The 27,894-nt window shown below is 45.8% G+C and overlaps 1 protein-coding gene across 8 annotated transcripts in view; it reads right to left on the bottom strand.

Annotated features, from left to right (window-relative positions):
* Positions 1 to 1,070: 1,070 nt before the first annotated feature.
* The window catches only part of LOC309539335 (neural-cadherin-like), a 53,646-nt gene continuing 26,822 nt past the window's right edge, over positions 1,071 to 27,894 (bottom strand). The window contains exons 17-34 of one of the 8 annotated variants that reach the window (XM_082235337.1): positions 26,890 to 27,173; positions 24,648 to 26,265; positions 22,671 to 22,764; positions 19,661 to 19,845; positions 18,184 to 18,416; positions 16,611 to 16,888; positions 14,856 to 15,070; positions 13,544 to 13,675; positions 13,135 to 13,258; positions 12,500 to 12,623; positions 12,216 to 12,396; positions 11,519 to 11,685; positions 10,397 to 10,661; positions 9,199 to 9,379; positions 7,134 to 7,387; positions 4,392 to 4,546; positions 2,763 to 2,919; positions 1,753 to 1,891 (exon numbers count right to left, since the gene is read on the bottom strand). In XM_082235337.1, coding sequence (XP_082091463.1) covers positions 1,881 to 1,891; positions 2,763 to 2,919; positions 4,392 to 4,546; positions 7,134 to 7,387; positions 9,199 to 9,379; positions 10,397 to 10,661; positions 11,519 to 11,685; positions 12,216 to 12,396; positions 12,500 to 12,623; positions 13,135 to 13,258; positions 13,544 to 13,675; positions 14,856 to 15,070; positions 16,611 to 16,888; positions 18,184 to 18,416; positions 19,661 to 19,845; positions 22,671 to 22,764; positions 24,648 to 26,265; positions 26,890 to 27,173 — 4,658 coding nt within the window. In that variant the 3' untranslated portion in view covers positions 1,753 to 1,880. Of the gene's footprint in view, positions 1,892 to 2,762; positions 2,920 to 4,371; positions 4,547 to 4,787; positions 4,854 to 7,133; positions 7,388 to 9,198; positions 9,380 to 10,396; positions 10,662 to 11,518; positions 11,686 to 12,215; positions 12,397 to 12,499; positions 12,624 to 12,997; positions 13,045 to 13,134; positions 13,259 to 13,543; positions 13,676 to 14,855; positions 15,071 to 16,610; positions 16,889 to 18,183; positions 18,417 to 19,660; positions 19,846 to 22,670; positions 22,765 to 24,647; positions 26,266 to 26,889; positions 27,174 to 27,894 lie in introns of those variants that run through there. The other 7 variants (XM_082235338.1, XR_014222827.1, XM_082235336.1 and 4 more) reach the window with 7 other exon arrangements.

Below are 27,894 nucleotides of genomic sequence, written 5' to 3'. Positions count from 1 at the left end.
TTTATGCATGTGTGTGTGTGTTTAAGACGGTGGAATCCTGCGCATTATCTTGGCACTATCCCTTGAGATAAGTTGCAGAGATGTGTCTTATCATTTCTACACCGCCTGATTGCAAATATACGGATCAGCTGTGTCTCCACTATCCAATCGCGGAGGATTTTTATAGTGGGCTGAGCTGACATTGAGCAACAGCACCGACAGGTGGGCGAGAGTTGAGCAGTTTACAAACGTCTACTCCCTCATTTATTGCCCACCACACTTCCCCAGGACCCTGGTAATGGTGGTTCACCATCTGCTCTCTCTGACCCAGGTACCTGCAGCCTTTTTCTAATTTTCCCTCTTTCCTCCAGGTGAAGTGCTCAGCACAACAGGTGAGCTCAATACCACGTTCCCACCCATCAAGCATCCTCTGTATGTGGCAATGGAAGCCTTCCAAAGCAACTACTCTATTCCAAACTTAAAAATGAAAAGTGTAATGCTGGTGGTCAGCAAAAGAGGGACTCTTTCAAGGCAAATCTTTTAAAAATGCGGTATAAACACTGATAACTGGGAAACACTGGCCTGTAAGCGCTCCACTGTGGAAGGATGTGTGGAACCAGAATTGGCCTCCGTAGTCACTTACAGACTCACTGTTAAGATCGTGTTCATGGAAGACAATCTTACTCGGCCATGAGTGATTGCCAAAGAAGTTGGCTTGTATGTTCTCACCAGCTGGCCATTCCCCAGCACTCCGTATCTCTGCAAGAATCTGGGTTAGTCACATACACACCCCTTCTGCTTGCTTCTGGCTCTCACACAGGAATCAACCTAATTAGCACCCAAACTTATAGGCGGGAGGCTCTAGAAGGAACAATGCCCTTTGGTATCAAATCATTCACAGGCAAGCCCAACAGCATCAGACCCACCACTCAAAGAAGTGCTTCCCATATGCCCATGGGGGGCTGTGGGTTAATTCTATACTAATTCTACATTTTATTTGTGGTTCCTGCTGCCGCCCAACTGTTATTTTCTTCCCCTTATTTAGAAAAATGAGTGAAGATTTTATTGACGCCCAAGTACAAAAAGAGAGGGACAAGTAAACAAATGTATTTTACAATATCTACACAATATCTACATAAAACATTTAGCATTAAGAGGATTAAATAATACAATATGGCGGAAATTTACTTGCACATCTAGATTACTACTAAAGATTCACACGTTACAGATACTTTAAAGGCTACTCTTCAGTGCTACAGAATTCCTTCATTTCAAAGCATTTCAAAGCTTCACAACAAATATCTCTCTAACGTTATTTGTACAACAGACACTAAAATACTGTATACAGATAATTTAAGGGAAGGTGAGGAGATCAACCACACTACTGTTCCCAAATAACCAGCATGAATAAATAGAACCAAAATTGGATTGTTAAATAAAATACTAAAATGTTTTTGAAGTGCGCTCTCCTAGGAGTAGGATCCATCACACAGCAATGTGCTAGGTTCCTGTCTCCCACGTTTTACAACTGTTCAGTTGGAAGTTCATAGAGCTCTTTCAACCTTACAAACTTTGGTCCCCATTCTTGGAGATAATTATAATTTAGATCTTCCTCTATGCTGGAGAGGTCCAAGGAATGCAAGCTTCCACTCAAAGAGTGTTGCCACTCTCGACAATAAACTTGAACAGTATCAGCTGGAAGGCTCTGCAAATCTTTGTCTGCATCCTGTTGTATTTGAGACACATAATATTTGAGGTCTGGGACCAAAGAAGATTCTTGCAGGCATGCGTGATTCACAAGTGGGTTTCTTTGTGGTCCAGAATGTGATCTGAGGAGTGAAGCAGTGTTTCCTGAGGAAAGATGAGGTATACTTTGTAGAGGTTGCTTCAATGCGTCTATATTATAAGCACTCTAGGGAGGAAATGGAAAGGAAACATTAAGCAAATAAAATTACTACCTTTAATTATTTTATCACACTTTTCATCACTTTCAAGTCTTTACTCTGTTTTCTAACCCAGTGCCCTGGGACGTCAGTCACTATTTGTCCTGTTTGAAAGATGGTGACCATGGTAGTAAGATGATGGACTTACTCAAGGCCATATTCAGACCATGGTAGAGGAAGGAGGACTTTGCATTGGGAGTTTTCCAGATCCAAGTCCATCTCTCCTTCCCCAATATGGTGGCCTACAGAAGCTGTAGGACTCCAACTCCCATCAGCCACAGCCAGCATGGCTGATGGTCACAAGTGATGGGACTTGTGGTCCAAAACATCAGGAAAGAACTGGTTTGGGAAAGGCTGCTTTATCTACTGAATCCCATTGATTCTCAAAAACTCAGTCAAATAAATGGCAGTGCTTCACATATTAACCCTTAGCCCCACCCACCAAATACACACTTCTACATACAATCAAGGTCAGGTCATACAGAATTTCTTAAAGATTTCTGCTTCCCTTCTGTAGGTCCACAGACTTACTAGCCAATGAACATACAGACTCAAACTTCATGTGTTGATGGTTGGGGAGAACCACTCCTGCCAGACCTCTTAATTTACAGTGTATATAGTTTTCCCCACATGAAGATCAAACTCTTAAGAAATTTTTATTATATGAAATAGCTTTCAGAGACTTCTCATGAGGGAACGTTTTGGCAAAACGTCAGTCCTAGAGCAAGACCTCTGGCTGATTCCAGAGAAACAACACAGTTAAAATGCACAACGCCAGTTTTTTAAGAAGTTAATGCTAATTAATATTAAACACAAGACAGGAGAGACAGTGTCAAGTACCTTTTGTACTCAGAGTTGGTTTAGCCTCAGCTGAAAGTACTGTATTCAGTTTTATCTCTTCTTTTAAATGTGGCGACCAATAAAATTTGCGAGTACTCCAGACCCGGCTCTTGGATTTTGGGGGGCGCTCAGACAAGGCAACCCTGGCCCTCTTAACCTGGAAGAAGCAGGTCACGCAAACTGAGAATCCTCTCGTGCTGCCACTGGGAGGGGGAGGGCTCCATACAAAAGGAGAATGGTGGGATGATGGGCCCTTCACCCATCTTGAAGCCTCCTCAGAAGCACACCTCATCATCCCCTGAGCCAGCCCTGGAGTACTCAAAGGGGAATTCACATAAATGTGCAGTAAAGGACTACATGGAGGGTCTGTGTGGGTTAGCACACTTGTGCATTACTACCACCACACTCTGTAACATCCGTGTGTTCAGTGGCATCAGGAAGAGTTGTACCCACATGTAGATGTACACAGGTAGAACTCCTTCCAATTTCAACTGAACATGAAAACTTCAGGGGAATGTGGCAGTGACAGGTAAGGCTCTATGATGATCCCTTCCATGTGGAGGGGTTCATGTGAAACACCCTAAAGGAAAGTGACAATGACAAAAAGGGGAGAGACGTGAAACACAAGGGAGGTCTATGGGAACTCAATGTTTACCTCAGACAAATAAGTCTGGGCTGGTGAATGTGGTCCAGGATGCTAAGAAGTCAGGGTCTGGGTTTTTAAAATCAATGTTAATGAGAATATTTGAGGGATAGGCATCAGGGATAAAATCAAGGGCAAAGGGGGTCTTATCACAAAGGCAACATCTCTTTCCCATTACAATTCTGGAAGTGGTTGTGACACTTATTTCCTCACTGACCCACCCATTCCCAGCCTCCCAGTTTGGTTTTTTAAAACTTTCATGGCATACTTCCTGTATCAAACCCACAGCCCATGCTTTGCTAGTCAATTAACCTGTTCTATTTGGAACCTCGCAGCAAGAGGCTTATAAAGGATGGACTTCAGTAACCTGGTCAGGTAAGCTGCATACAGCTTGGCAGGGGCTGCATTATGCAACTGTAATTTCTAATCTCTTCCAGTTTTGTAAGAATGTAACTAAGATTTGTTTTGTAACACAATAACAGTAATAAAAACTAATTAAAAAAACTGGAAGCACAAATATTCTTTGCAATGTTTTTGTCTGGAGAGTACATTTTTTGGGGGGAAGTATGTATTTTACCCCGATTTTATTGTATGCATTTTACCCCGATTATCTTTTCCCCTATATTCACTCTTTTCTTATCTCTCCCCCCCCCCCACTCTTATTCATATTGTAAACTGCTTTGTAAACAAAACTTGAAAGCAATAAATAAATATTAATTTTATGCAGTCCTAAACCTGCACACTAGGGAGTAATCCCCACTGAACACAGTGGGGCTTACTTTTGAGTAAACATGGACAGCATTATGCTTTAGCTATGGTTAAGTATTTCATTTACGAAACTTTTCCCCTGACAAAACAGTTTGCAATCATGCCTTCAAAATGTTTATTTTACTTCTTTTTTATTTCTCTGATGCATATTTGAATCTGGCCTATTAAGGAATTTAAAATGCCGTCGTGATGCCATACCAGGTCATGCAAAACCATACCAGGTCATGCTCCCCTCCACCCTCCTCGTTATAATTGAAGATGTTTTCTCTAACATCTTCCCAGCTTTCGTGTTCCTCAGGGATGTGGTAAATTCCTCCTTTCCGAAACCTTGATCTCCCCCACTGACTCCACACAGTATAGGAAACTAATAAACCTGAGGAAGGAAAAAGAAAGAAAGAAAAAAGAAACATTGGTTATGAGCAGCCTTCAACCTGCAGAGCATAGCTGTATACTATTCATAAAGAAGAAAAGCAAAGCATTTAAGGTTTATATTCGTATGGAGGAAATTCCGTGTTTTAATTTAAGGGTCAATTAAACAAAAGTACATTTTTCAGGAGTGTAATGAATCATCTATATCTTAACATCAAGCTTCATTAAAAGGGTATTTTACTTACCTACAGGAATCCACTAGGACATTTAAATAGAGGGCATTTTGGCCAGTCTCTGGCCTTTCACCAATCCTGAGTAAATAAGATACCCAAAGTAAGTAAAACACTGTTTTAATGAAGATTAAAGTGGTATTATAAATTGAGTCATTACTTTTCTGAGACATGTACACAGTGGCCGCATTTGTATGCTCGTAACTTGACTTAAGCTGAGGCACATGAACCTTTTACTCATGCGTGCAGCCCCTTCCTTCCTCTCCCCTTGTTGAAAACCACGATGAAATGAGGAAGTCTGTAAATGACCATAGTTTCCCATTTCATCTAAATCATGAAACTATTGGTGCCAGCTTCAGAACAAGTCAGGATATTAAATCACGGTTTGAATTTGGTTTAATATATCTTGGCTTGTTCAATGACTAATAGTTGCTATAGCTATATACCGTATTTTTTGTCCCATAGGACGCTCCGTCCCATAGGACGCACCTAGTTTTTTGGGGGGGAAATAAAGGAAAAAATTTTCTTTTATTCCCCCCACCCCCAAAAGCAGGTCGGGGAAACCGAACCAGGTCGAGGAACAGCAGGATGGCGGCGCTGCGCCTCCCTGCTGTCCCCCGAGCTGTGGGACTGGCCGATGTCTGCCCGGCGCGAGGGGCGCTCTGCTTCAGGGCACCTCGCCCACCGGGCAGCAGGCTGCTAACCGCAGCATGGGGAGCCCTGCGGGGAACTCCTGCAGGGCTCCCCACGCTGCGGATGTCTGTCCAGAGCACGGGGCGCTCTGCTTCAGGGCGCCCCGCCCGCCGGGCAGCAGGCTGCTATCTGCAGCCTAGACATCCCTGCGGGACCTCCCGCAGGGCTGCCTAGGCTGCGGATGTGTTCCCGAAGCAACGGACACTCTGCTTTCAGGGCGCCCGACGCTCCGGGAAGCAGGCTGCTATCCGCAGCCTAGACAGCCCTGCCTAGGCTGTGGATGTGTTCCCGAAGCGCCGGGCACTCTGCTTTCAGGGCGCCCGACGCTCCAGGAAGCAGGCTGCTATCCGCAGCCTAGATATCCCTGCGGGAACTCCCACAGGGCTGCCTAGGCTGCGGATGTGTTCCCGAAGCGCCGGGAGCTCTGCTTTCAGCGCGCCCGGTGCTCCCGGAAGCAGGCTACTATCCGCAGCCTAGATAGGGCTGCCTAGGCTGCGGATGTCTTCCTGAAGCCTGGAGAGTGAGAGGGGTCGGTGCGCACCAACCCCTCTCGCTCTCCAAGCTTCAGCGAAAGCCTGCATTCGCCCCATAGGACGCGCCCAGATTTCCCCTTCATTTTTGGAGGGGGAAAAGTGTGTCCTATAGGGCGAAAAATACGGTATTACTTCCAGGGTGAAACTCTGCATGTCTCTGTATACTAGTCACTGGGGAACAATAGTGGGAGACAGCAATTGCCCTCATCTTGTGTACTTTCCACAGGCATCTGGCTAGCTGCTATGGAAATCAGGATGCTCTGATCCAGCCTGGCTCTTCCCACATCCAAAGAGAGAAGCAAAGGGGCTGCAAAAACATGAATAAATAGCTTGTGCTTATATCAGCAGAAATATCACCATCCAAGCTGACCATTTGAGGGAGGCTTTTATTTTGCTTTATTTCCTGCCTTTCCTCCAGGCAATGCACATGATCCTCGGGCTCATTTTTATCCTTCCCGAGTTAACAATTCATTCAAAGCTGAGCTCAGTTTTGCATTTTGGTTTTCAAAGTCCTAAGCACAGGGTTAAATGCAGGGAGGCAGCCTTGGAGGTTCAAGTGTGGATCTCTCGCTGGCAAGTCCCATGCATCTGTGGAGCTCCACTGAACACAGCAGCCAAAGAAGGGGATCCCTGGGTACACAACCAGCTTTAGCAAGACTGCTCAGCTGTTATCCAAATGCACACAGAAGGGGAGTAGAATCACACCCACTGGCCCTTTCTTTCCCTACAGTGGTTGCCCACAGTGCCCACCATAGCAGCATTCTGGGGTCCTGTGGGAAATGTAAATGCCAGGTCTTGGACCCAGTTGCCCAGTGCTGATCTGAGCACCAGGGCAGGGAATTTTACGGGGTGCACAGAGGAGCAGTGGGACTAGGCCTGCCATATATATTCAAAACAATGTAGATAAGCTTCCGTTTTGTCTAGCATGTGTGCCAATCTTGACCAAGAACTACTGAAGACATAGATGGGGAGATGGGAAGAACTGGGGCGAGGGAAGGAAGAATGTAGCCAGATCTCCATGGAGTATCTTTTACTAACAGTTGTTAAAGCAGTACAGGAAGGCAGAGGCATTGCTAAGTGTCCTCATTTCAATACAGAATTATGTTGTAGCACAAGAGAGGTGAAACTTTCCTACCTAGAAAAACAAGCAGGCACATGCTGATAGCCAAGATGGAACCAGAGCTGAGCCCCACGGGTCTTCCAGCTTTCACGGGGCCGACTTCGCACCATTTCCCTTTATAACCTTCAGGGCACTGGCAGACGTATTTGTCTCGGGACTGGGCCACACAGGTCCCTCCATTCCTGCAGTTCCAGTGCCCGCAGGGTGACGATGTGCACTGTTTCAGGCCCGTGAGATTATCCATCACTTCCACTTTCCCAGCTGGGCACCTGGATGAAGAGAAACCCACCGTTTTCATGAAAGAGAAAACATGAAGCCGCTCCGTTATTTTGCAATGTTTATAAATGCAAAGGAAGGATCGGAAATCCCTTGCCGTGGGACCACAAGTTCCCTAGGGGGAGCGAGCAGAGCCAGTGGCTGAAATAACAGGAGGTACCTCTTGGGTCCCACCTGAGCTGCTTTTGTCTCTGGATGTCTCCAGGCTCCACTATTTTGCGGGAGGGATTCAAGCATATGCCAGGAATTCAGGTTTGCATAATTAAAGTAGATAGGGGCACCCTGTTGCCCTAGTGAAGGGGTCAGCAAAATTTTTCAGCTGGGGGACGGTCCACTGTCCCTCAGACCTTGTGGGGGGCCAGACTATATTTTGGGAAGGAAAAATAATGAACGAATTCCTATGCCCCACAAATAACCCAGAGATGCATTTTAAATGCCTTATGAGGAACGGCTAAGGGAGCTGGGCATGTTTAGCCTGGAGAAGAGGAGGTTAAGGGGTGATATGATAGCCATGTTAAAATATATAAAAGGATGTCACATAGAGGAGGGAGAAAGGTTGTTTTCTGCTGCTCCAGAGAAGCGGACACGGAGCAATGGATCCAAACTACAAGAAAGAAGATTCCACCTAAACATTAGGAAGAACTTCCTGACAGTAAGAGCTGTTAGACAGTGGAATTTGCTGCCAAGGAGTGTGGTGGAGTCTCCTACTTTGGAGGTCTTTAAGCAGAGGCTTGACAACCATATGTCAGGAGTGCTCTGATGGTGTTTCCTGCTTGGCAGGGGGTTGGACTCGATGGCCCTTGTGGTCTCTTCCAACTCTATGATTCTATGAAATAAAAGGACACATTCTACTCGTGTAAAAACACGCGGATTCCCGGACCATCTGCGCGCTGGATTTAGACGGCGATTGGGCCGGATCTGGCCCCCAGGCCCTAGTTTGCCTACCCATGCCCTAGCACAACAAACCCAATTAATAGGAACGGCAAATGGACTCTGATAGGGAAAATGCACTGAAAGTTGCTCCACGAGCAAAGCAGTGTGACTGTTCATTGTTACAGAACTGCCACATAAATGAATCGGAATGCATGCTCAATGAAGGCCAGGCGCAGCGTAAGCTTTGTGCCAGCAAACCAGGATCGATGCAGAATAAACAGATCGCCTGGGAGGAGCGCCTATCTTGTGTGGCTGTGCTCCTGAAACGATGGACCAGAAGCAACACTTCCTGTGGTCCCTTGGTGATGTGTGCAGGCCAATAAGGACCCTGGACTACTTGGTGCCCCTCTAAAATCAAGGGATGGGAATGGAGTTTTTTTTCAAAAGTGGTGCAATGCTCTCCAGCCCCCTTAAGCCAGTGCTTGCCTGCTCCTGCATCAATGTTGATGCCCTCTACAGACGAGTTAGAACGGTTATCACAAAATCTGGAACGACGGCAGGAAATGTTCTCGGGAACAGATGATGTCCCAGAAAGTAAGCTAGTCCCAGCTCCCAACTAAAGCAAAAAATGCAAAGCTCTCTGGGTGCATGTAGAAAGGTTCCTTTCTTGTCTGTGTGCAGGAGCTCATGCACACTGGTGTTGCAGCAAAAAGACTTTAACAAGGGACATTTACATTCGGTTGCTACATATGGTAGGGTTACTGCTGGCTTGATTCCTTCCACAGATATGAGAGAAGAGCCTTAGTGGATCAGCCCAATGGGCCACCTAGGCTGGCATTCTGTTCTCACCGTGGCCAACCAGTTGATTTTACAAAAGGAAAAAGATTTCAAAAGGGAAAAAAAGAACAAAGCAAGGCCAGGGTATGTATACCTGCACTCATACTTCCTCCAAAGGTCTACGCAGTGGAAAGGGCTGTAACAGGGCTGACTGCTGCAAGAGCTGGAATGGCAACCTATGGTGATGCCCTGCTGCTCCACAATAAAGCTGTATTCAGTGCTTTTGCCATCCACAAGAAGAGGCTGGCCATTCAGGCGGACATCCCTCATGCAGCCTGCAGGGGACACCAGAAGGAAGAGAGGCTTAAGTGAGTTTCATTGTAAATGGTCCTCCTTTAACCAGAGCAGGGGTCTGCAACCTTTAAGACAAAAAGAGCCACTTGGACCTGTTTCCGAAGAAAAAACAAAAACCTGGGAGCCGCAAAACCATTGCGACATTTAAAGCATGCGCGCCGCTGCCCTCCGATCTGACAGTGGGCGGGAAGGTGACGTTGGGGCGGTGCGTGACTAACGCACACACCGCCCCCATGCAACATCACAGCCAGTACAGCGCCCGCCACAGTGGGGAGTGTCGGGGCGCACAATGCGCCTCCTCCCCTTGCTAGTATCCGCCCTGGAGCCGCGGCAAAGGTGTAAAAGAGCCGCATGCGGCTCCGGAGCCACAGGTTGCAGACCCCTGAACCAGAGTATAGTGTGACATCAGAAGTGGTGAAAGTGCATTGCACCGATGTTCAGTGAACCCTGGATGTCACTCGAGTCAGGAGCATCATGCTGGCGCAGCGATGCGGGAAACTGCTAGTCTTGCCAAGTACAGCACAGTGCAAAGCTGTCCCATTAACAGAGAAATGGGCGGAGACAATGAGAACCACTTCCCAATGCACCATCTAGAAAGGTTATTCCATTGCTATTGGACAAGCAACATGTATTACCTGTTACAATTGCATTCCATTGATACAACATAGAAAAAGCCACAGTTATGGGGAGAAATGATGATAATGATAAATATTTTTTAAATGAATGGCTTCCTAGGAGTTATACTAGGATGGCATGGCATTTTCAGTGGGGGCCCCAAACATGGAAGAAGTGGGTGGGGCAAATTCTCATAATCTGCCTCTGATCTTCTTAGATACGCTGTACAAAGCAGAACTGGTAGTACTGTTAGATGAGTGGGCCCATTTCTGGTCTTGGGGCCCTGGGAAATGCCCAGTGCGGCTGCCCTCTGGAGGAAGTTCTGAGCTGCACATCCTTAGTGGTTCTACAAAGGACATGAGCAATTTTTTTACACCACGTACCTTGGAAATCGCTTTCTGAACCGTTAGCAAGGCGGTTTCCGAGCACAATGCTTGCCAAATTCATTTCAAACTGTCCGCTTGATCCCAGAATGGCCGAAGTCTCATGATCGCCTCCACCATCATTGATACGCAAATAAAATTCATTGTGATACCGCTGTAAGGCCAGCTCAACCCACTGACCGTTGTCTATGTGCACAGTGCTTAACTGAAGCGTGTGGTCTTTGTCTCCCAAATTGAAGCTCACACCAAAATGTCCACCAATTACCTGCATGGAGACATGACAAATAATTTTATGGAAGACGCATACAGCATACTTAAAGATCTGAGGGTTTAATGGGAGCAAACTGTTGTTCTTTGCAGTGGGAAAAGTGCTCTGCTCCAATTAAGTTTTTATAAGATTAAAGAAACTTTTCAGAAAATGCAGCTTTTTAACTGGAAACCCATTTAACTGGGAAATGAAAAGAAAAATAATTGTTGTGTTGTGTCTAACATAATCACAGGAGAAAACAGCTATAGAATTATGGAATATGTAAAAACAACTTTCTTTAAGTATCTGGGATGGTCATGTATGCAATTTGTGCTTGAAAGCTGGATGCTGGCTGCAGCCAGAATCTCAATGGCACAAAGGCAGCTGGACAGCTCAGCTGGTTAGAGCACGGTGGTGATTGAAGCCAAGGTTGCAGGTTCAATCCCCGTAAGGGGCAACTGCATATTCCTGCATTGCAGGGGGCTGGAATAGATGATCCTCAGGGTCCCTTCCAACTCTAGGATTCTATGATGATTCCATGAAAGGTAGAAAACACTGAAGGCCTTATAGTTAACACGTTGTTATAGAAATATCCATTTCGGAGAGGATTACCCACAATTTAAAGGTCTCCAATGGGTCAAAAGACCCAGATTGTCTTTATGCTTTATTTATTGCACTTTTGGAACTGATGCAAATTATTCTCTACCTGCACTGATGAGGGAAATCTGGTTTGTCTTTTCCTTAACATCAATGTATGATGTGACACTTACTTTTACTTAATTTTATTTTTTGCTCCTGTAATCGCTGGTTTGGTGTTTTTTTAAAAAATGAAAAAATGAAAGTGTTTGTGGAAAAACAGTGGATTAATTGTTTACCTCCACTCTAATGTATCCGCTTCCATCCGAAGATGCCATACTGAGAAGGGTGCAGAAGGACATCCTTGTGCGTACTGCAAGTTGGACACGGGTGTGGTACGCATTAAACAGCGTTTTCAGTTCATAGTGAATCCAACTATCCTTTCCAAAAGTCCATTCTGGAAGAGCTAAATGTGAAAGGACAGACGAAGGTCATACTGTGTAATAATTTGGACTTCCCCACCTCCCTTTTACTTCCTAAGTGTCTAGTATGAATTTATATTTTATTAAAATCAAAGAGTCTTTATTAGGGCACAAGGTTTTGTGGACCACAGCCAACTACATTGCTGCAGGAAGGTGTTCTATTAAGCTGACAGGCATAAACACGACACATTTATTGACTAAGAATATTAGCATGCATTTTATTTTGGTTAGGGACAAAAATGTATCTAGTCCTCAGCACCTCCACGCTCCATTTACCAAAAGTCCCTATTCCTTGTTATGGAAGCAGAATTAGATTATGCAGCGCTTAAGTAAAAAATACACAAAATTAGGGGTGGGAGCATGGTGCAAAATGCACTCCTAACGGAAAAGCTAACAAATCCGTCTCATTAAAATCAAAACCGAAACCAACTCTACTCCGTGATGAGTCCACTGCCTTGTTGCCAGAGTCTTTTCCTTGGGATTACTGAGATTTCCCCCACAATGCAAACCGGACCTTTGTCACATCTTGCTCCTGTGTAGCCGGTGAAACAGTCACAGTTAAAAGAGCCCCAGTCGCCAATGCATTTGCCATGGGTGCCACAGGAAGACACACCAGCTTTCTGGCACAGCCCGTCAGTCAGAGAGCAGCCTGGTGCACTGTTCAAGGACTCTGCAGGATGCTCTAAATTGTATACCTGTAGAAAAATAGATAAGCAAGAAGAATGGCGGTAAGCAGCTGCAGGTAGACTGGGATGGCAGGGAGCTGGGGAAGAATGTGCAATGCCTTGACGGTCTTACCTGGCTATCGAGGACAACATTTCGGATGCAGCCAACAAACCCTCTGAAATGCTTTTGTGTCGTATGGTAGGGCTGGGCCTTCTTCACTCCACCCAGCTGGAGAGGCTGGTGAACATTGAGAAATCTACCAACAGCAAGAGAATTAGAAAGGTAGAAAGCAAAAAAGCAAAACACACCCCACAATTCTAATAAACCTACAGCCAACCTAGATAAGGATAACCGCTGGCCTTTGAGGAAGGGAACACAGGAAGATGCCCTATACTGAGTCAGACCACTGGTTCATCTAGCTGCCAACACTGACAGGCAGCAGCTCTCCATGGATTCATACTGTGGCTGTGTACACACCATGCATTTAAAGCACACGGCTCCCCCCAAAGGATCCTTGGAATGGTAGCTAAACTAAGAACCCCAGACAGAAGGCAGGTTGTTGACAACTGAATGGTATGATGTCTGAAGTGGCCCAAAGAATCAAAGGTTATCATCAAACAAGTCACTAACCTGCATGTCTTGCGGCGTAATGAAATTTGCTGACTTAGCCCACGGCCCTACCGATTCAAATTGGCCTGCATCAATTAAACAACCTAAACCCAAGTTGATTGATCTACCAGTCAAAGCTTATATTTCCAATATTTTACCTCTCACTTCCTGGAGTCTCGGAAGAAACTTTACAGGCAGATTTATCTGCCCTCGACACTCCCTGCAGGGCACCGACGCTGTTCATAACAGAGACATTTACGCAGTGGTCCAAGATCAGCTGTACTTTCTAAAGTGGAAAAGATATGTTGACTCAGATTGGAGCCAGAGCGCTGGAGAGTCCTGTCTCCTGCCCCCTGTGCCAATTCCCCAACCAAATTATTCCACCTGAGAAAAAAATATGCATCTACCCATGTAGCATCTAATCACAAATCTAATTTCCTCCCTTCCTCTACAAATGTGACTTCCATTCAGGATAAACTAACATAAAAAAACATATGCTATGCTCAAATAAAGATTGGGTGTGAAAGCTCAAAAACTTCTAGAGTCCTTTTGGGGTACACTTTACACTTGCCTTTCCATCATTGATTATGTTTATGTTATGCCAGCGCCGATCAGCGACGTTGACTTTCTCCGACAGCTGCAGAAGCAGTGCCCCTGAGCCATGGCTCAAAGTTAGCAATGGAACGCCCTCCGAGAGCTCTGTTTAATGAAAGAGAAAAGCATATTGGGTGGTTTTCTTCCTTGAGAATTTCACTTGATCCTTGTTGACATGCACTTCTTTTGTATCATCTAAGACAGGCATCCCCAAATTCGGCCCTCCAGATGTTTTGGGACTACAACTCCCATCATCCCTAGCTTACAGGACCCGTGGTCAGGGATGATGGGAATTGTAGTCCCAAAACATCTGGTGGACGGAGTTTGGGGATGCCTGATCTAAGACTACAAGAACTCACATTACCTTCACGCAGGAGCAGCTTGCCCAGTGGAAGAGGAGTTGGCCACAGCAACAGCATCCCAGGGAGAAGCGTCACTGTCGCTTACCAGGAGTGGGGGAAAGCGGATGCGACTTAGAGGATGCACCAGAAGGACTGCTCAGTTGGCTCTACCAGTGCGTCTGTGCAGCCCTGACCTTGTTGCTGCCTCGTCCCTCCCTGTAAGTAGCAGCAATGCTACTGCGGGGAGGCCCCACCAGTCAAGTCGCTCCTGGCTTTGCATACCCTCAGCTGGGATAACTCAGTTGGTACAGAATGAGACTCTTAATCTCACATGTCGTGAGTTTGAGCCCCACGTTGGGCAAGAGATTCCTGCACAAGAGATGACCCTTGTGATCTCTTCCAATTCTATGATTCCAGTATAAATACAGTTGAAAGAGGAATATACCTTGGGTGTAGAGAGCAAAATGAGAAATAATAATAAGTTTATTATTTATACCCCGCCCAACTGACTGGGTTATCCTAGCCATTCTAGGCGGCTTCCAAGAGAATAAAACACAGCAAACAAATATCAAACATTAAAAACTTCCCTATGCAGGGCTGCTTTCAGATGTCTTCAGAAAGTTGTGTATTTATTTATCTCCTTGACATCTGGTGGGAGGGTGTTCCACAGGGCGGGTGCCGCTACCAAGAAGGGCCTGTGCCTTGTTCCTTTTAAACTTCACTTCTCACAGTGAGGGAACCACCAGAAGGCCCTTGGAGCTGGACCTCAGTGTCTGTACTGCCATAGTCCAGAGGCCTTTGAAATCACTTCCACTGCTCTACCCATTTTGCCTCTGGCCCTACCCATCTCTAGCATGTGGTCCTGAGGGAATGCCGGGGGGAGGATTCCCAACCCCTGCTTTATGATCCAGTAGTACAGAAGGAGAGAAACAGAAATCTTTAACCTAGGGCAATGAAATCCTCTGCTTCCCCCGGCTTCAGGCGTGTCATGGGCCCGTTGTAAAGCAGAAGTCCATTGGCTGCTTCGGTAATGAAGTCCAGCGAGATGCGGCTCTGAAAGCAAGGCTTGAGGCTCGGGAACCAGGCATATCCGTGCCCTCGGAAGGTGTGCTGTGTCTGCTGGCATTCAGGCCCATGGAAAGCCATGGGGCACTTGCAGCTGCAGAAATAAACCAACGTGTTATTCCTGTCCTTCTCTCTACCCCTAAGCAGACACACATTGCAAATCAGAGAGCGTAGTAGCTACCCTTTGCCACTGGAAGAATGGTTTCTAGGACTCACCTTATTCTTCCTGATGGCTAGTTGTTTAAACTGGCTTTAATATTTTATTTGTACATTACTTAACCCGCTTTGAGATCTTCTGGTGAAGGGCAGGCAACACCCCCCCCCTTAAGATTATTGTTAGTAGTAGTAATGTACAGGCGGAGTTTCTTCACACAGTGCAGTTAAACTATGTAACTCACTCCAGCAGGAGGAAGTGAGGGCCTCTAAGATGGGTGGCTTGGCTAATGACCAGGGGTGATGGGAGTTGTAGTCCAGCGACATTTAGAGGGCCACGGGTTCCCCACCTTGGGTTATGGTGTCAGATAAGGGCAGGGAAGAATTCTCCTCAGCCCTTAAGCTCAATGGATGACCCTGAAATAGCCGTCAATTCTCAGAATTATCTACCTCAGTGTGTTGTTGTGAGGATTAAAAAGGAGGGGATGGGGGGGGGGGACTATGTACACTGCCTTGAGTTCCTCAGAGAGAAGGTGATATATATCTCCTACATGCACACACTAAATCTAACAAAGCAAATTTCTTCTAAATTCTTTAGTATCTAAAGGGCCTAATGGACATCCACAAATAAAGAAATGGGAAAGTTCACTGTACAGTGAGAAGTACTCAAGAGATGGCAGACAATGTTCCAGGAGGAGAAAGGAGACAAAAACCCAAAACATTTTTTGCAGGGGAATAATTTCCCTTTCAAATATAACGGGTCCGCTTCTATTCATTGGTTGTAGGAAAGAGTTGATCAGGGAGGCAAGAGGAGCTATCCTTAAGCTTGAAACCACAGAGATTTAACTTCAAAGCCCAACATTGCCATCTTGTGTCTTGGAAAAATATGACAGCCATGAAGCCATTTCAGAAACATGTCTGGGGTCAAAGATGTATAATTCTGCAAAACCTGGGATTCTCCCAGGCTTCAAGATACTTCCCTCTTGTGTGCAGATGGTGTTGTTTCAGCTACATCAAAATTGGTTATTAGCATATAAGGTGACCCGAGTATATAATCTGCGAATGGTATTTCCTTTTAGTTGGAATTATTGTACTCCGCCTTGAACATTTCTTCACTATAAAGCCCCTGAGACTTGTCCAGTCCCTAAGGGCGGGTGGTCACCAGGTCATATTGTGTCAACCGCACCGACATTTTCCACACTTGATGTCAGGAGCGGGAAGTTCATGAGGCAAACCTTCAAGCTGTGGCTGCGAAGGAAGGAGGGGGAGCCCATTCTTCCTTTGCAGCCATTCAATTCGCATGGTTTTATATGATGTCAAGTGATTGGCAGCTGAGTGGCCCCACCCGCCTGTCAAAAGAGGGTTGGCTACTTTCGAATCTGGAGTTCTACCATGACCCAGTTCCCCATCCCCACATAAAGGTTGGCACTTTTTTAAAACAACAACAACAACACAGCTCAATCATGAGCCAATCTACTAACCTGTAGCCCAGGTCTGTGTCTGTACAGGTGCCACCATTAAAGCATGGATTGATCCGGTAGGAGGAACAAGAATGGTGCTTTCTCTCCCGGGCTTCGCAAGTACACTGGGCACTGCTCAGAACTGTAATGGAGGCCAGCAAAACATTTCCGGAAGAAGTAATCGTGGGAAGAGCACTGAATTCATTTTTGCTGGTGCATCCGGCGCTATGAGAGCAGTTTTCAGTTGCGCACTCATCTATGCCAACTTGTGTGATGCTGATATTCAGGATAGTTTCCAGCTGTTGTGGGTTAGATCTAGTTGTCAGCCCTTTTTTTTTTTTAAAGGAACCCCAAATGCACAAGAGAACTAGACTAAAAACACCTCTTTGAAGACTTCACAAATTATACCTTTTGGGCTCTGCTGCAGTTGTCTCATAGCAAGCAGTGCCCCGCAACGTATTTGTTCTTAAAAAGTCTCCTCTGAACTGAATTCAATGTTCAATTTAGTCTTAAGCTAGTGCAGCTTTCCGCAACCCTGGTACACTCCAGATGTTTTGGACAACAACTACCATTAGCTCTCCTCCAATAACCCACTGGACCCACCCTGTCAAGTCTCCTTCAGCCAGCTCTAAGAAGCCAAGACGGGAAAGGGTCAAGGGGGCAGGTGAATGGAATGGCCTTGTTTCTCCAAGCAGCTTCCCCACTCCAATAACTGAAACTGCCCATTCACTGGGCAAGCTGTAACTGTGATGTGCAGCTCTGTGTGACTCTGAGCCATTTTGTCCCTCAGGAATTTATTATTTCTTATTGCATTTAGAAATCTGTAAAATTGTTACAGTAGGCTGCTGAGGACAAGAACGACGCTCTCTTGGCCACATGGCAAGAGTCCACTCACCACTTGGAAAAGTTTTGCTGGATGGCTTTTCCTGCCATCATCACCCTACGATAAGAACGGCAATACAGTCATACTTTGGAAGTCGAAGACCTTGCGACTCGAACCTTTTGTCTCCCGAACACCGCAAACCCGGAAGTGAGTGTTCCAGTTTGCGAACATTCTTTGGAACCCAAACGTCCAACATGGGTTCCACGGCTTCCGATTGGCTGCAGGAGCTTCCTGCAGCCAATCAGAAGCCGCACCTTGGTTTCCGAACGTTTTGGAAGCTGAGCAGACTTCCGGAACGGATTCCATTCGACTTCCAAGGTACGACTGTATACCCTCAGGTTCAGACTGGGATTTACCCTACCTGTGCTCCAGCTGCCCCCTCCCCCACACCATTTTTTTTTGCCTGCACACCACCAGGTGTTAAGGAAACCATCAGATTCCACCAGTCCCCACAGGTATGCCATCTCAACAGGTCCACTCCCCCTGCAGAGTGAAGTTCTTTGGGGGAAAGACTATCTTCAAACCTGTTTGATCATGAAGTAGCTGCCGTGTGTTTCCCATGCAAAACTGCACTCTCAAAATCTGGAATAAAATTTAGAAGGAAATCCACAAAGATTCCATCAGATAGCTTCTGTAGACTTCATTAAAAATGTTGCCTAGAATTGCAAGGGGTTTTTTTTGGGGGGGGGATGACAAATAAACACCACTTACCCGTGCTTTGGACACAGCAACATTTCCGTTAAGTTTTTCTGCTTTGTAATAGGGTGATCCATGAATTGCAAACCATACATCTACTCCTTGTGTTTTGCCTGGGCTGTTCAAGACACTGAAGATGTGGACATTTTCGAGTTGGGCCGGTATGATTTCTGAAAAAAGCTTCTTCATTTGGTTGTACTTACTTTCACTCTCGGATGACTGATATATAAAATCCTCTGCAGTGATATCTGTAAATATATCACACACACGCAAATTTCCAAGCCTGACACTGAAGCAACGGTGAAACAAAAACCTTCAGGCATCTCCTCTCTAAAAGGCAAGACCACTTCCAGAACGTTCATAGGAATTCATCCTTTGAAAATTTATCCAATCTCATACCTAAACCTTAATTTTTTAAAACACATACTACTTTACCAACATCTTGGTACTCCATGGTTACCTGTGGCCTCTACCAAGGGACAAGACACGTTGCAGGAAACCTTGGGCTATTAAACTGACCTGAAATCCTGGCTTTGGGGGATACCATGACTAGGTATGGGGGAGATATTTGATTCAGTTCATATGTAATAGTGGACATGCCAAATTTTGCACACACAGGAAAAAAATCACAACCTGAAACACAGCCACTGTTTGAAATTCACATTTCTCTGAATTTGCAATGCAGCTTTCTAGCCAAGTGATGCATACAAAAATGCATAAACCAGGGTAATGTTTGTATTAAAATGCACTCTTATTAGGTAAACTGCTTTGCAGTTTAGACAAAATTGCATACAAACACAGGTATAGAAAAATGTACCCTAAAATGCTGGTGAATTTTTGTGAGAAAGTTTTGTTAAAAAGGAGTGGCAGACCAATTTGAAAATGAGAATGGAAAAAATGGGAACTTGACAGAAATCATAATTGACAGTGTTCCCCATCACTAGTCATGGCAGCATTTGAGGGTGCTCTTCTCCTACTGATACTGGGGGCCAGTTGAGTTAGCTTGTGCTGGAATCCAACCAGGGAAGGTTGCTGACAGTGAGAAATCACTTTCTGTCTTCTATACCAGGGGTGGGGGACCTCCAGCCCTGTGCAAAAGCATCCTTTGAAGCAACGTGCCTGCATTAGCCACTTCAAAGAGGCTTTTGCAAAGGGAAAGCATCACTGGATGCCGCTATAAGGTCAGGTGATTGACATGTCAGAGGTCCAGCCCGCCTTGTCAACACTGGCCCGCTAAAGGTGGGGTTGATAAAGATCAGGTGCTCCAGCCAGAAAAGGTTCCCCACCCCAGTCCTAGAATATCATTCTTCTGGGTCCTGGATCAACAACCTTCCACCAAGAGAACTATGATACCCTCATGAACCTGTTACATTGCAACCTTTGATACCCCTGGTCATGAGTCCTTAGTGACTCAGTTGCAGGCCTTGGTGGGCATTCAGGAGTCTCAACAATGTTAACTGATCTCAGAAGATGCTTACAACTCATCATTTACCTCTTATTCGGATAGATCCTGCATTGTGAGCAGCTTCTTCCTTGATTTCTTTCACAACCACCCTTACAGTGGAGACCACATCAGGCCAGATGCCATCTGTAACTTTCACTCTTATGTCATAGGTTCCTGAAGGAGTTCCTTCTTTGATACTTAGTAAGCCAGAATTGTCATTCAGGATAAAATACCTGAGAGGAAGAAACCATTCATGGTATCACCCGATCAAATTGTGGCAAGAGCTCTCTGTTGACTCAAGTGGTGTATAAATTTTGTTAAATGAAATAACAACTTATGCATGCATTCACATCATCTGCTTGGTTTTCATTGCTGTGTTGGCTCGTTGCATTTCATGTGAATTTAACCCTCTGGTAAATTTATCTGCTCCCCAGTATAATTGGTTATGCTCACCTGTTGATCCTTAAAATAAATTTGTCCAGGAGCAGTAAGTGAGAAAGGGTGGCACTAACGCACCTGACCTCCTGGCCAACAAAGTTACTGCCCTCCTGGAGGGAAAGGAACTAAGCAACCCGTGCTCTGTGGGCCCAGTGGAAAAGCCAATCCAGCATTCCTGCTGATGTGTTTGCACAGCGTCAACCACTTCACTGCTCCCCCCCCCCCACTTCTCGGTGATTGGCAGTGCCTCTGCTTCTGGGCAATGGCATGCCACCTTTTGGGGACTCTTGCCCTTCCCAAATCACTTTGAAGTATGAAATTTGCATATTAATGCATTGCAAAAACACACATAATCTCTTAAAGACTTTCCTTCTAAAGAAACCAAACCTATGGCACATACTTGCACCCCTGAAATCTCTCATAGTTTGAAGTTAAGGGATGCACATAATACTATTTTTTAATAGGTAGATTACATTGTCTTGTGCAAATCGCCCCATAAGTGAAGCATAGGGCCCAACAATTTACAGTGGTGCCCCGCAAGATGAATGCCTCGCAAGACGGAAAACCCGCTAGACGAAAGGGTTTTCCGTTTTGGAGGTGCTTCGCAAAACGAATTTCCTATGGGCTTGCTTTGCAAGACGAAAATGTCTTGAGAGTTCCTGCGGGTTTTTTTCCCTCCCCCCCTTTTGCCCAAGCCGCTAAGCCGCTTATCAGCTGATCCTAAGCCGCTAAGCCGCTTAACAGCTGATCCGCTAAGCCGCTTATCAGCTGATCCGCTAAGCCGCTAAACCGCTAATAGCGCAAATCCGCTAATGGGCTTGCTTCGCAAGACGAAAAAACCGCAAGATGAAGATACTCGCGGAACGGATTCTTTTCGTCTTGCGAGGCACCACTGTATATCTAAAAATCTCCTCAATAGTCTTAGTAGCGATAGCCGAAAATGTTTTCCTATGTCCACCCTTTCACTTTACGCACGTCACACTAAACTATAGCATAGCGCAAGGGTTGCCAACATTTTTAGGTCCACAGGCACAATTAGATTTTTGGGCAAGTGGGCACTATGCCACTGGTTACTTAGCAGCCTACCTTTAAAACAAAACCCAGAAATAAAGTGTGCAAACATTTCACATTTCTAAGAGCTGGGTAAAAGTCAGATTCAGCAGAATACATCTGAGCCTTGAAAACACATAGAGCTGAAAGAGGAAGTGGGGAAGAGAGTCCCCTCCTCCAACTTCCTTCTTCAGCTCTATGTTGTTCTTAAGGTAGAAAAAGGAAACCACTCTTAGCACCTTAAGACAAAGGGGGTAGTCTGTGTGTGTGTGTGTGTGTGTGTGTGTGTGTGTGTGCTCAGAGGTGTCAGCCGCCATGTTGGCAACCCTGATTTAGTATGATGTGTGAATGCAGCCCATGTGTTCTGTGAAGCTATACTGCATTAGTTTTCAGAACAGCTACCCGTTTCTGATACTCGACTCTCTCATTAAGAGAGAGGGGTGCCTCAGGGTTCTGTCCTCTCCCCCATGCTTTTTAATATCTATATGAAGCCGCTGGGAGAGATCATCAGGGGGTTTGGACTGGGTGTTCATCAGTATGCAGATGATACCCAGCTCTACCTCTCCTTTAAATCAGAACCAGTGAAGGCGGTGAAGGTCCTGTGTGAGTGCCTGGAGGTGGTTGGAGGATGGATGGCGGCTAACAGATTGAGGGTGAATCCTGACAAGACAGAAGTACTGTTTTTGGGGGACAGGGAGTGGGTTGGTGTGGGGGATTCCCTGGTCTTGAATGGGGTAACTGTGCCCCCTGAAGGACCAGGTGCACAGCCTGGGAGTCATTTTGGACTCACAGCTGTCCATGGAGGCACAGGTTAACTCTGTGTCCAGGGCAGCTGTCTACCAGCTCCACCTGGTATGCAGGCTAAGACCCTACCTGCCCGCGAACTGTCTCGCCAGAGTGGTGCATGCTCTAGTTATCTCACGCTTGGACTACTGCAACGCGCTCTACATGGGGTTACCTTTGAAGGTGACCCGGAAACTGCAATTAATCCAGAATGCGGTAGCTAGACTGGTGACTGGGAGTGGCCACCAGGACCACATAACACCGGTCCTGAGAGATCTGCATTGGCTCCCAGTACGTTTCCAAGCACGATTCAAAGTGTTGGTGTTGACCTTTAAAGCCCTAAACGGCCTCGGTCCTGTATACCTGAAGGAGCGTCTCCACCCCCATTGTTCAGCCCAGACACTGAGATCCAGCGCCGAGGGCCTTCTGGCGGTTCCCTCATTGCGAGAAGTGAGGCTACAGGGAACCAGACAGAGGGCCTTCTCGGTAGTGGCGCCCGCCCTGTGGAACGCCCTCCCATCAGATGTCAAAGAGATAAATAATTACCTGACATTCAGAAGACATGTTAAGGCAGCCCTGTTCAGGGAAGTTTTTAATATGTAACGCTGTGCTGTTTTTAACACTGATTGGGAGCCGCCCGGAGTGGCTGGGGAAACTCAGCCAGATGGGCGGGGTATAAACAATATATTATTATTATTATTATTAGTAGTAGTAGTAGTAGTAGTAGTAGTAGTATTAGTATTATTAGAGAAAGCTATTTTCAAAAACTTAAGAACTTGACATTTACCTGGGTGCTTTCCCTTCAAAGTGATACGTCTTGTGGTCCCAGTCATCATTGTCTGGGGCATGAATCTGACCCAATACAGTTGTCGGTAAGATACCTTAAAAAAAAGAGAAGAAAAATGGGGGAAAAGAAGAAAATCTACTACTTACGTAAATGTGAGAAGGCATTCTGCAAACGTAAAAAATTACTATTCATTTTATTTTCCTATCATGTTTGCTTTTCAACTATTCTGGAAGCATGTTGTGCTGTTGAAATATCAGCGCAAGATATCAACACCTGCAACCTGACACACACCTGTCATCCAGGCTGTGCAGGCTGTATGCCTACGAAAACAAAATCTGGGACAAGAAAACTTTTGTTTCAAGGTAAAATAAGGAAAATCAAATTTAGTGAATTGAGACAATAAAGAAAAAACTGCATATGCTTGCTTATAGCAGGCACCTGTTTTAGAAACCCAGGTTTTTTAAGTGAAGGGAATGTCTCAGAAAAGGAAATACGGAGACTCAGAAACCAGGCAGGTAAGGGCCATGGGAACTATGCTGAGCTCACCAACCACCAAGATTCCTGTTCAGGCCCTTATGCCACCTGAGGCTTGGATCTAACAATTCCTAGGGAAGAGCAGAGGGACCTGCTTTATGCCTAGTCAGACCACTGCTCTCACGATTCTCTACAATGACTCACCATTGCTCTCCACAATTTCAGACAACAGAAGTCTTTCTCAGCCCTACCTGAAGATGCCAGGGATTGTACCTATGACCTTCTGCATGCAATGCATGAGCTCAATCACTGAGGAATGATCCATGCACTGGGGGGAGGGATGTGCCAGTTCCAGCCCCTGCCCCCCCCACGTAAAGTCCTCTCACCATCTAGAGTGGCTTTTCAGAAGTTGTAGCATGTTCTGCGGCTGGTGGGGGAAATCAACAAAATACCCTGCACCTTCAGAAGTGCTTTCCTTTTGCCCACACGTGGATTGTTGGTCCCAGACCAGGATTTCAGCAGGCACTAGAATTAGATCTGTGAAGCAGCCCAGATCCTTCTCTCCTCTAACTCTTGTGGGCCAAATTTGACCTGTCAGTCACTTGACATGACAGTTATGCCGGGTGATAGGGGCAATCTTGCAAAGAGCCCTGCATGGTGTATTGAAACACCACCCATCAGCCGATTATCACACATGATGTCAGCTGTAAAGGGAGGTGGGGGTGGGTTAAGGGAAAACAGCCTCGGGGGCCAAACTGAGACCGAATTAGACCCATGAGCAGAAGGTTCCCCAAGCCTGGTTTGCACTCATTCACACTTCTCTTAAAAAGAAGGGCTAAACATATGCTTTTTAGTAAGGATAGATAGCCAGAATGCCAAACGGCACAGCAGGTGCCAGTCTCTGCTTGCATAACAGCCTGATGGACGTGACAATCACTACTGCCCTGTGATTTAAGAGGAAGACTGATGGTAGCAGGCAAGCTGTTGAGCATTCGCCAGAACAGACTTTGGGAGACACTGCACGAAGGAGAACATTCAAATTACCTGACTTTCTTTAGTACTATTTTACTCCTTCCCCCAAATGCAACCAAATTTACAACCCATAAATCTTTGGGAAGAACGCATCAAGGTAAAACCAATCTGAGATGTAAAGTTGGGATGTAAACTCCTCTGTATGCATCCTAATGTTCACCCAAGGTGTTCTGAAACTGATTGTGTACAGGGAATGCAGGCCACAAGAATGCAGAATACAGGCATGACCATAGATAGCTTCGTAGCAAGTCACATGCTCTGAATGCAGAAGGTCTCATGTTCAACCCCTGGTATCAGAGTTTCGGGTTTTGGGGTTTTTTTAAGGATCAGCTGGTGGGGAAAATGAGCCTGAGACCCTGCAGAGCTGCTGCCAGTTTGAGTAGACAATACCAAGGTAGATGTACAAAACATGACCTGGAATAAGGCAGTCTCCTTTAAGCATGCAAGCCAGCTTCATCACCATCAGCTTACCGTTGTAGCTGTAGATGAGGCACTCCATGAAGCCAGCAGCATGAGGGTGGTCATTTCGGTCTCCGATATTCACGGTTAATGTGTTGGTTGAGCTCATGGGAGGGCTCCCGCTGTCAGCAATGAGAATCCGCAGTTCAAATACCTTGTGCACCTCCCTGTCAAACGTGTGCAATGCAGTTAGCATTGCACTCCCATTGCTGAAGTCCTGCAAATTAAAGTAAGTCACGCTGCCAAAGTCGCTCAGTAAGTGAAAGGAGAAAGGCGCCCCGTTTTCTGGGCTGTCCCTGTCCTTAGCGTACAAAAGCGTCGAGGTATCGTTCATCTGGACAATCTGAGGAGAAGGAGTGTTTTCCCAAACTACTGGGTTGTACTGCACCTCAAACTCGGGTCCGTTGTCGTTTACGTCCTGAAGAGCCACGAGGACTGTGGCACTGCCGCTCAAGGGAGGCTGTCCCATATCTGTAGCGATGACCACGAGTTGGTACTGTGCCACAGTTTCATAATCCAGAAGACCTGCCACAAAGACCCAGCCATCAGTAGCCACAGAGAACTTCCCATTTGGGTCCGACTTATTTAGCAGGCGGTAGGAGAACCGTCCATTCAGCCCAGAATCTAAATCAACAGCAATAACCTGGACGACTTTAGTTCCGAGGGGGACGTCTTCAGCCAGACCTGCTACCTCATAGAATTGTGGGTAAAACAGAGGAGCGTGGTCATTGGAGTCCTCCACGTAGATGACACAGTGAGCTATGCTGGAAAAATCCAGGTCCTCTGCTTTTACGGTCAAGTTAAACACCCTCTCGTGGGGTTTCTCGAAATCTATCCGCTTCCTCAGTCGAATTATACCGCGTTTGTCTGCTTTGTCCGTCTCAATAAAGAATTTGTGGTCCTCATCTCCACCTACGATGCTGAAAGCCACCACAGCGTTTTCTCCTTCATCCCCATCAGTAGCTGACACCACAGCAACCTCAGCGCTGAGGCTTGCGCCCTCGGAGACAAAGGCCGTGTAGATCTTTTGTGTGAAGGTTGGCGTGTGGTCATTTACGTCAGTGACCAAAATAGTGGCAGTCCCTGTTCCAGTCAGGCCTCCTCCATCTTTCGCCTCAACCACCACCAGGTACCGGTCTTCTTTCTCCCTGTCTAAGGATCCCAACACAGTGTAGATGGTGCCAGTAGCTGGGTTAACTGAGAACAGGTTGAGGTTAATCTCGTTTTGGACGTTCTGAATAATACTGTAGGTTAACACGGCATTCTTCCCAGCTCTGGGGTCATCAAGGTCTACCGCCGACATCTCCATGACGGTGGAGTCAGCGGGGGCGTCTTCTGGAATTTGCCCCATAAAGCAACCGTCCGAGGCGCAAAGGAAAAGAGGCGGGTTGTCGTTCACGTCCGTCACGTCAATGATGACGTCAGCGAAGCCTGTTAGACCCTCCCCATCCTCATCCGTAGCAAGAACAAGGAAGCGCCACACGGACCGCTTTTCCCGGTCCAGCTTCTCATTTGCAGTGATCTCGCCTGTGTACTCACTGATAGTGAACTCCGCTTGGGCACCCTGACCGTGCAAGGAGTAGCGAAGGGCACTCTGGTCAGCTTCCTGATCGGGGTCAGTTGCAGAAACCTGAAAGCAAGTACAAAGGTTCAGCATCAAACACCTAAACTTTGGAATTCCTTTCCTACGGAGGCCTGTTTAGTGCCCCCTACGGGTGGTCTTCCGACAACAGATACATTATTTAGAAAGGTTTTTAGCCATCAAGCTCACCTGGGGTTTTTTCCTGCTGCTTTTAATAGGCTGTTTCATTGATCTGGGTTTTTTAAAACGTTGTCTTGTATATCGGTTTATATTTGACGATTTTTTGTTTGTTTTATGTTATACTTTGTTTGTTCTTAATCACTTTGCACACTATCATCTGGATAGGCGGTGTATACATTGAAATAATAAAAATAAAAACCCAAACATGATAGTTTTATTGCAACCAGCTGAGATCGCTATGGAGTCTGGTAGAAACCAAACAACGATGACATGGTGTAAATGTACAGTTAGTATCCAGAAATTCACATAAATTAGGCTGCAATCCTAAGCGCAAACCCACACTTACTATGGAGAATAAATCCAACAAAGCTCCTCAAAACTGTCTTCTGAGTGAATATGCTTTCATTTCAAGAATTGCAATTCTTTTAAGTTGCTGGAATTTTCCACCAGTGTCATTTGCATAATTTTTGAACCCAGATTTACCCTGCTTACCCGTAAAACAGTTACCGGCAGATCAGTAAGTTCCTCCAAGACACTGCTGTGGTATTCGTCCTGGGAGAAGACAGGGGCTTCATCATTCTTATTGACTACATTGATGATAACAAGGGTGTGGTTCTCCCATTTTCCATCAGAAGCTACCAACTGAAGCTCATAATGCTGTTCTTGTTCATAGTCAAGACACTGGGCAATCAATAGAGTTCCCATCTCAGGTTCCACGTAAAAATCTCCTCGCTCATTTCCTGAAGTGATCTGATATCTGAGCTTGGCGTTAGATCCTAAAAACACGAGGTTGCTACCATATTATCCTTATCACAGCCCGGGAGATCTCTGAGCACTAGGGTCTATCCCAACATTACTTTCAGAAGAATTTTGAAAAAAACAAGAAAATTTTAGATCCAGGCTTAGTGTTGCTTAAGAGTAGACCCATTGAAATCAACTGACTTAAGAGCCATGTGGTTCAATGGGTCTACTCTCAGTATGACTAAGGCAGGCATAGGCAAACTCGGCCCTCCAGATGTTTTGGAACTACAACTGCCATGATCCCTAGCTAATGACCAGTGGTCAGGGATGATGGGAATTGTAGTCCCAAAACATCTGGAGGGTTGAGTTTGCCTATGCCTGGACTAAGGCTTCAGTTCTAACCCCACTAACTTAGAAGTAAGCCCTGCTGAATTCAACAGGGCTTAGTTCTGAGTAGATAAGGTTAGGATTGCATCATATGCTTGGATCCAACCCAAAATGTAGAAGGGTCATGCATGCCTACTTCCAAAGTAAACTGTATGTATGTATGTATGTATGTATGTATGTATAGCAAGACTCTGAAGTGAATCCAGAGGCTAGGTACCTCTCTCTTATATCATTATTATTACTTTGCATTTTATTATAATGCAGTAGGCATAAAGAACAAACAACAGAAAACTGTCCCAGTTTAGGAGTCATGTACAGATAGGAACTGCTACTGACATGACAGTGCGATACGTTCTGTGAAAAGAGAAT

Source organism: Podarcis vaucheri (genome assembly GCF_965113315.1).
Source record: "Podarcis vaucheri genome assembly, chromosome: 8".
Classification (NCBI taxonomy): domain Eukaryota; kingdom Metazoa; phylum Chordata; class Lepidosauria; order Squamata; family Lacertidae; genus Podarcis; species Podarcis vaucheri.
Note: the sequence above shows the minus strand (reverse complement) of the source record. Positions and strands in the feature narration are given on the sequence as shown.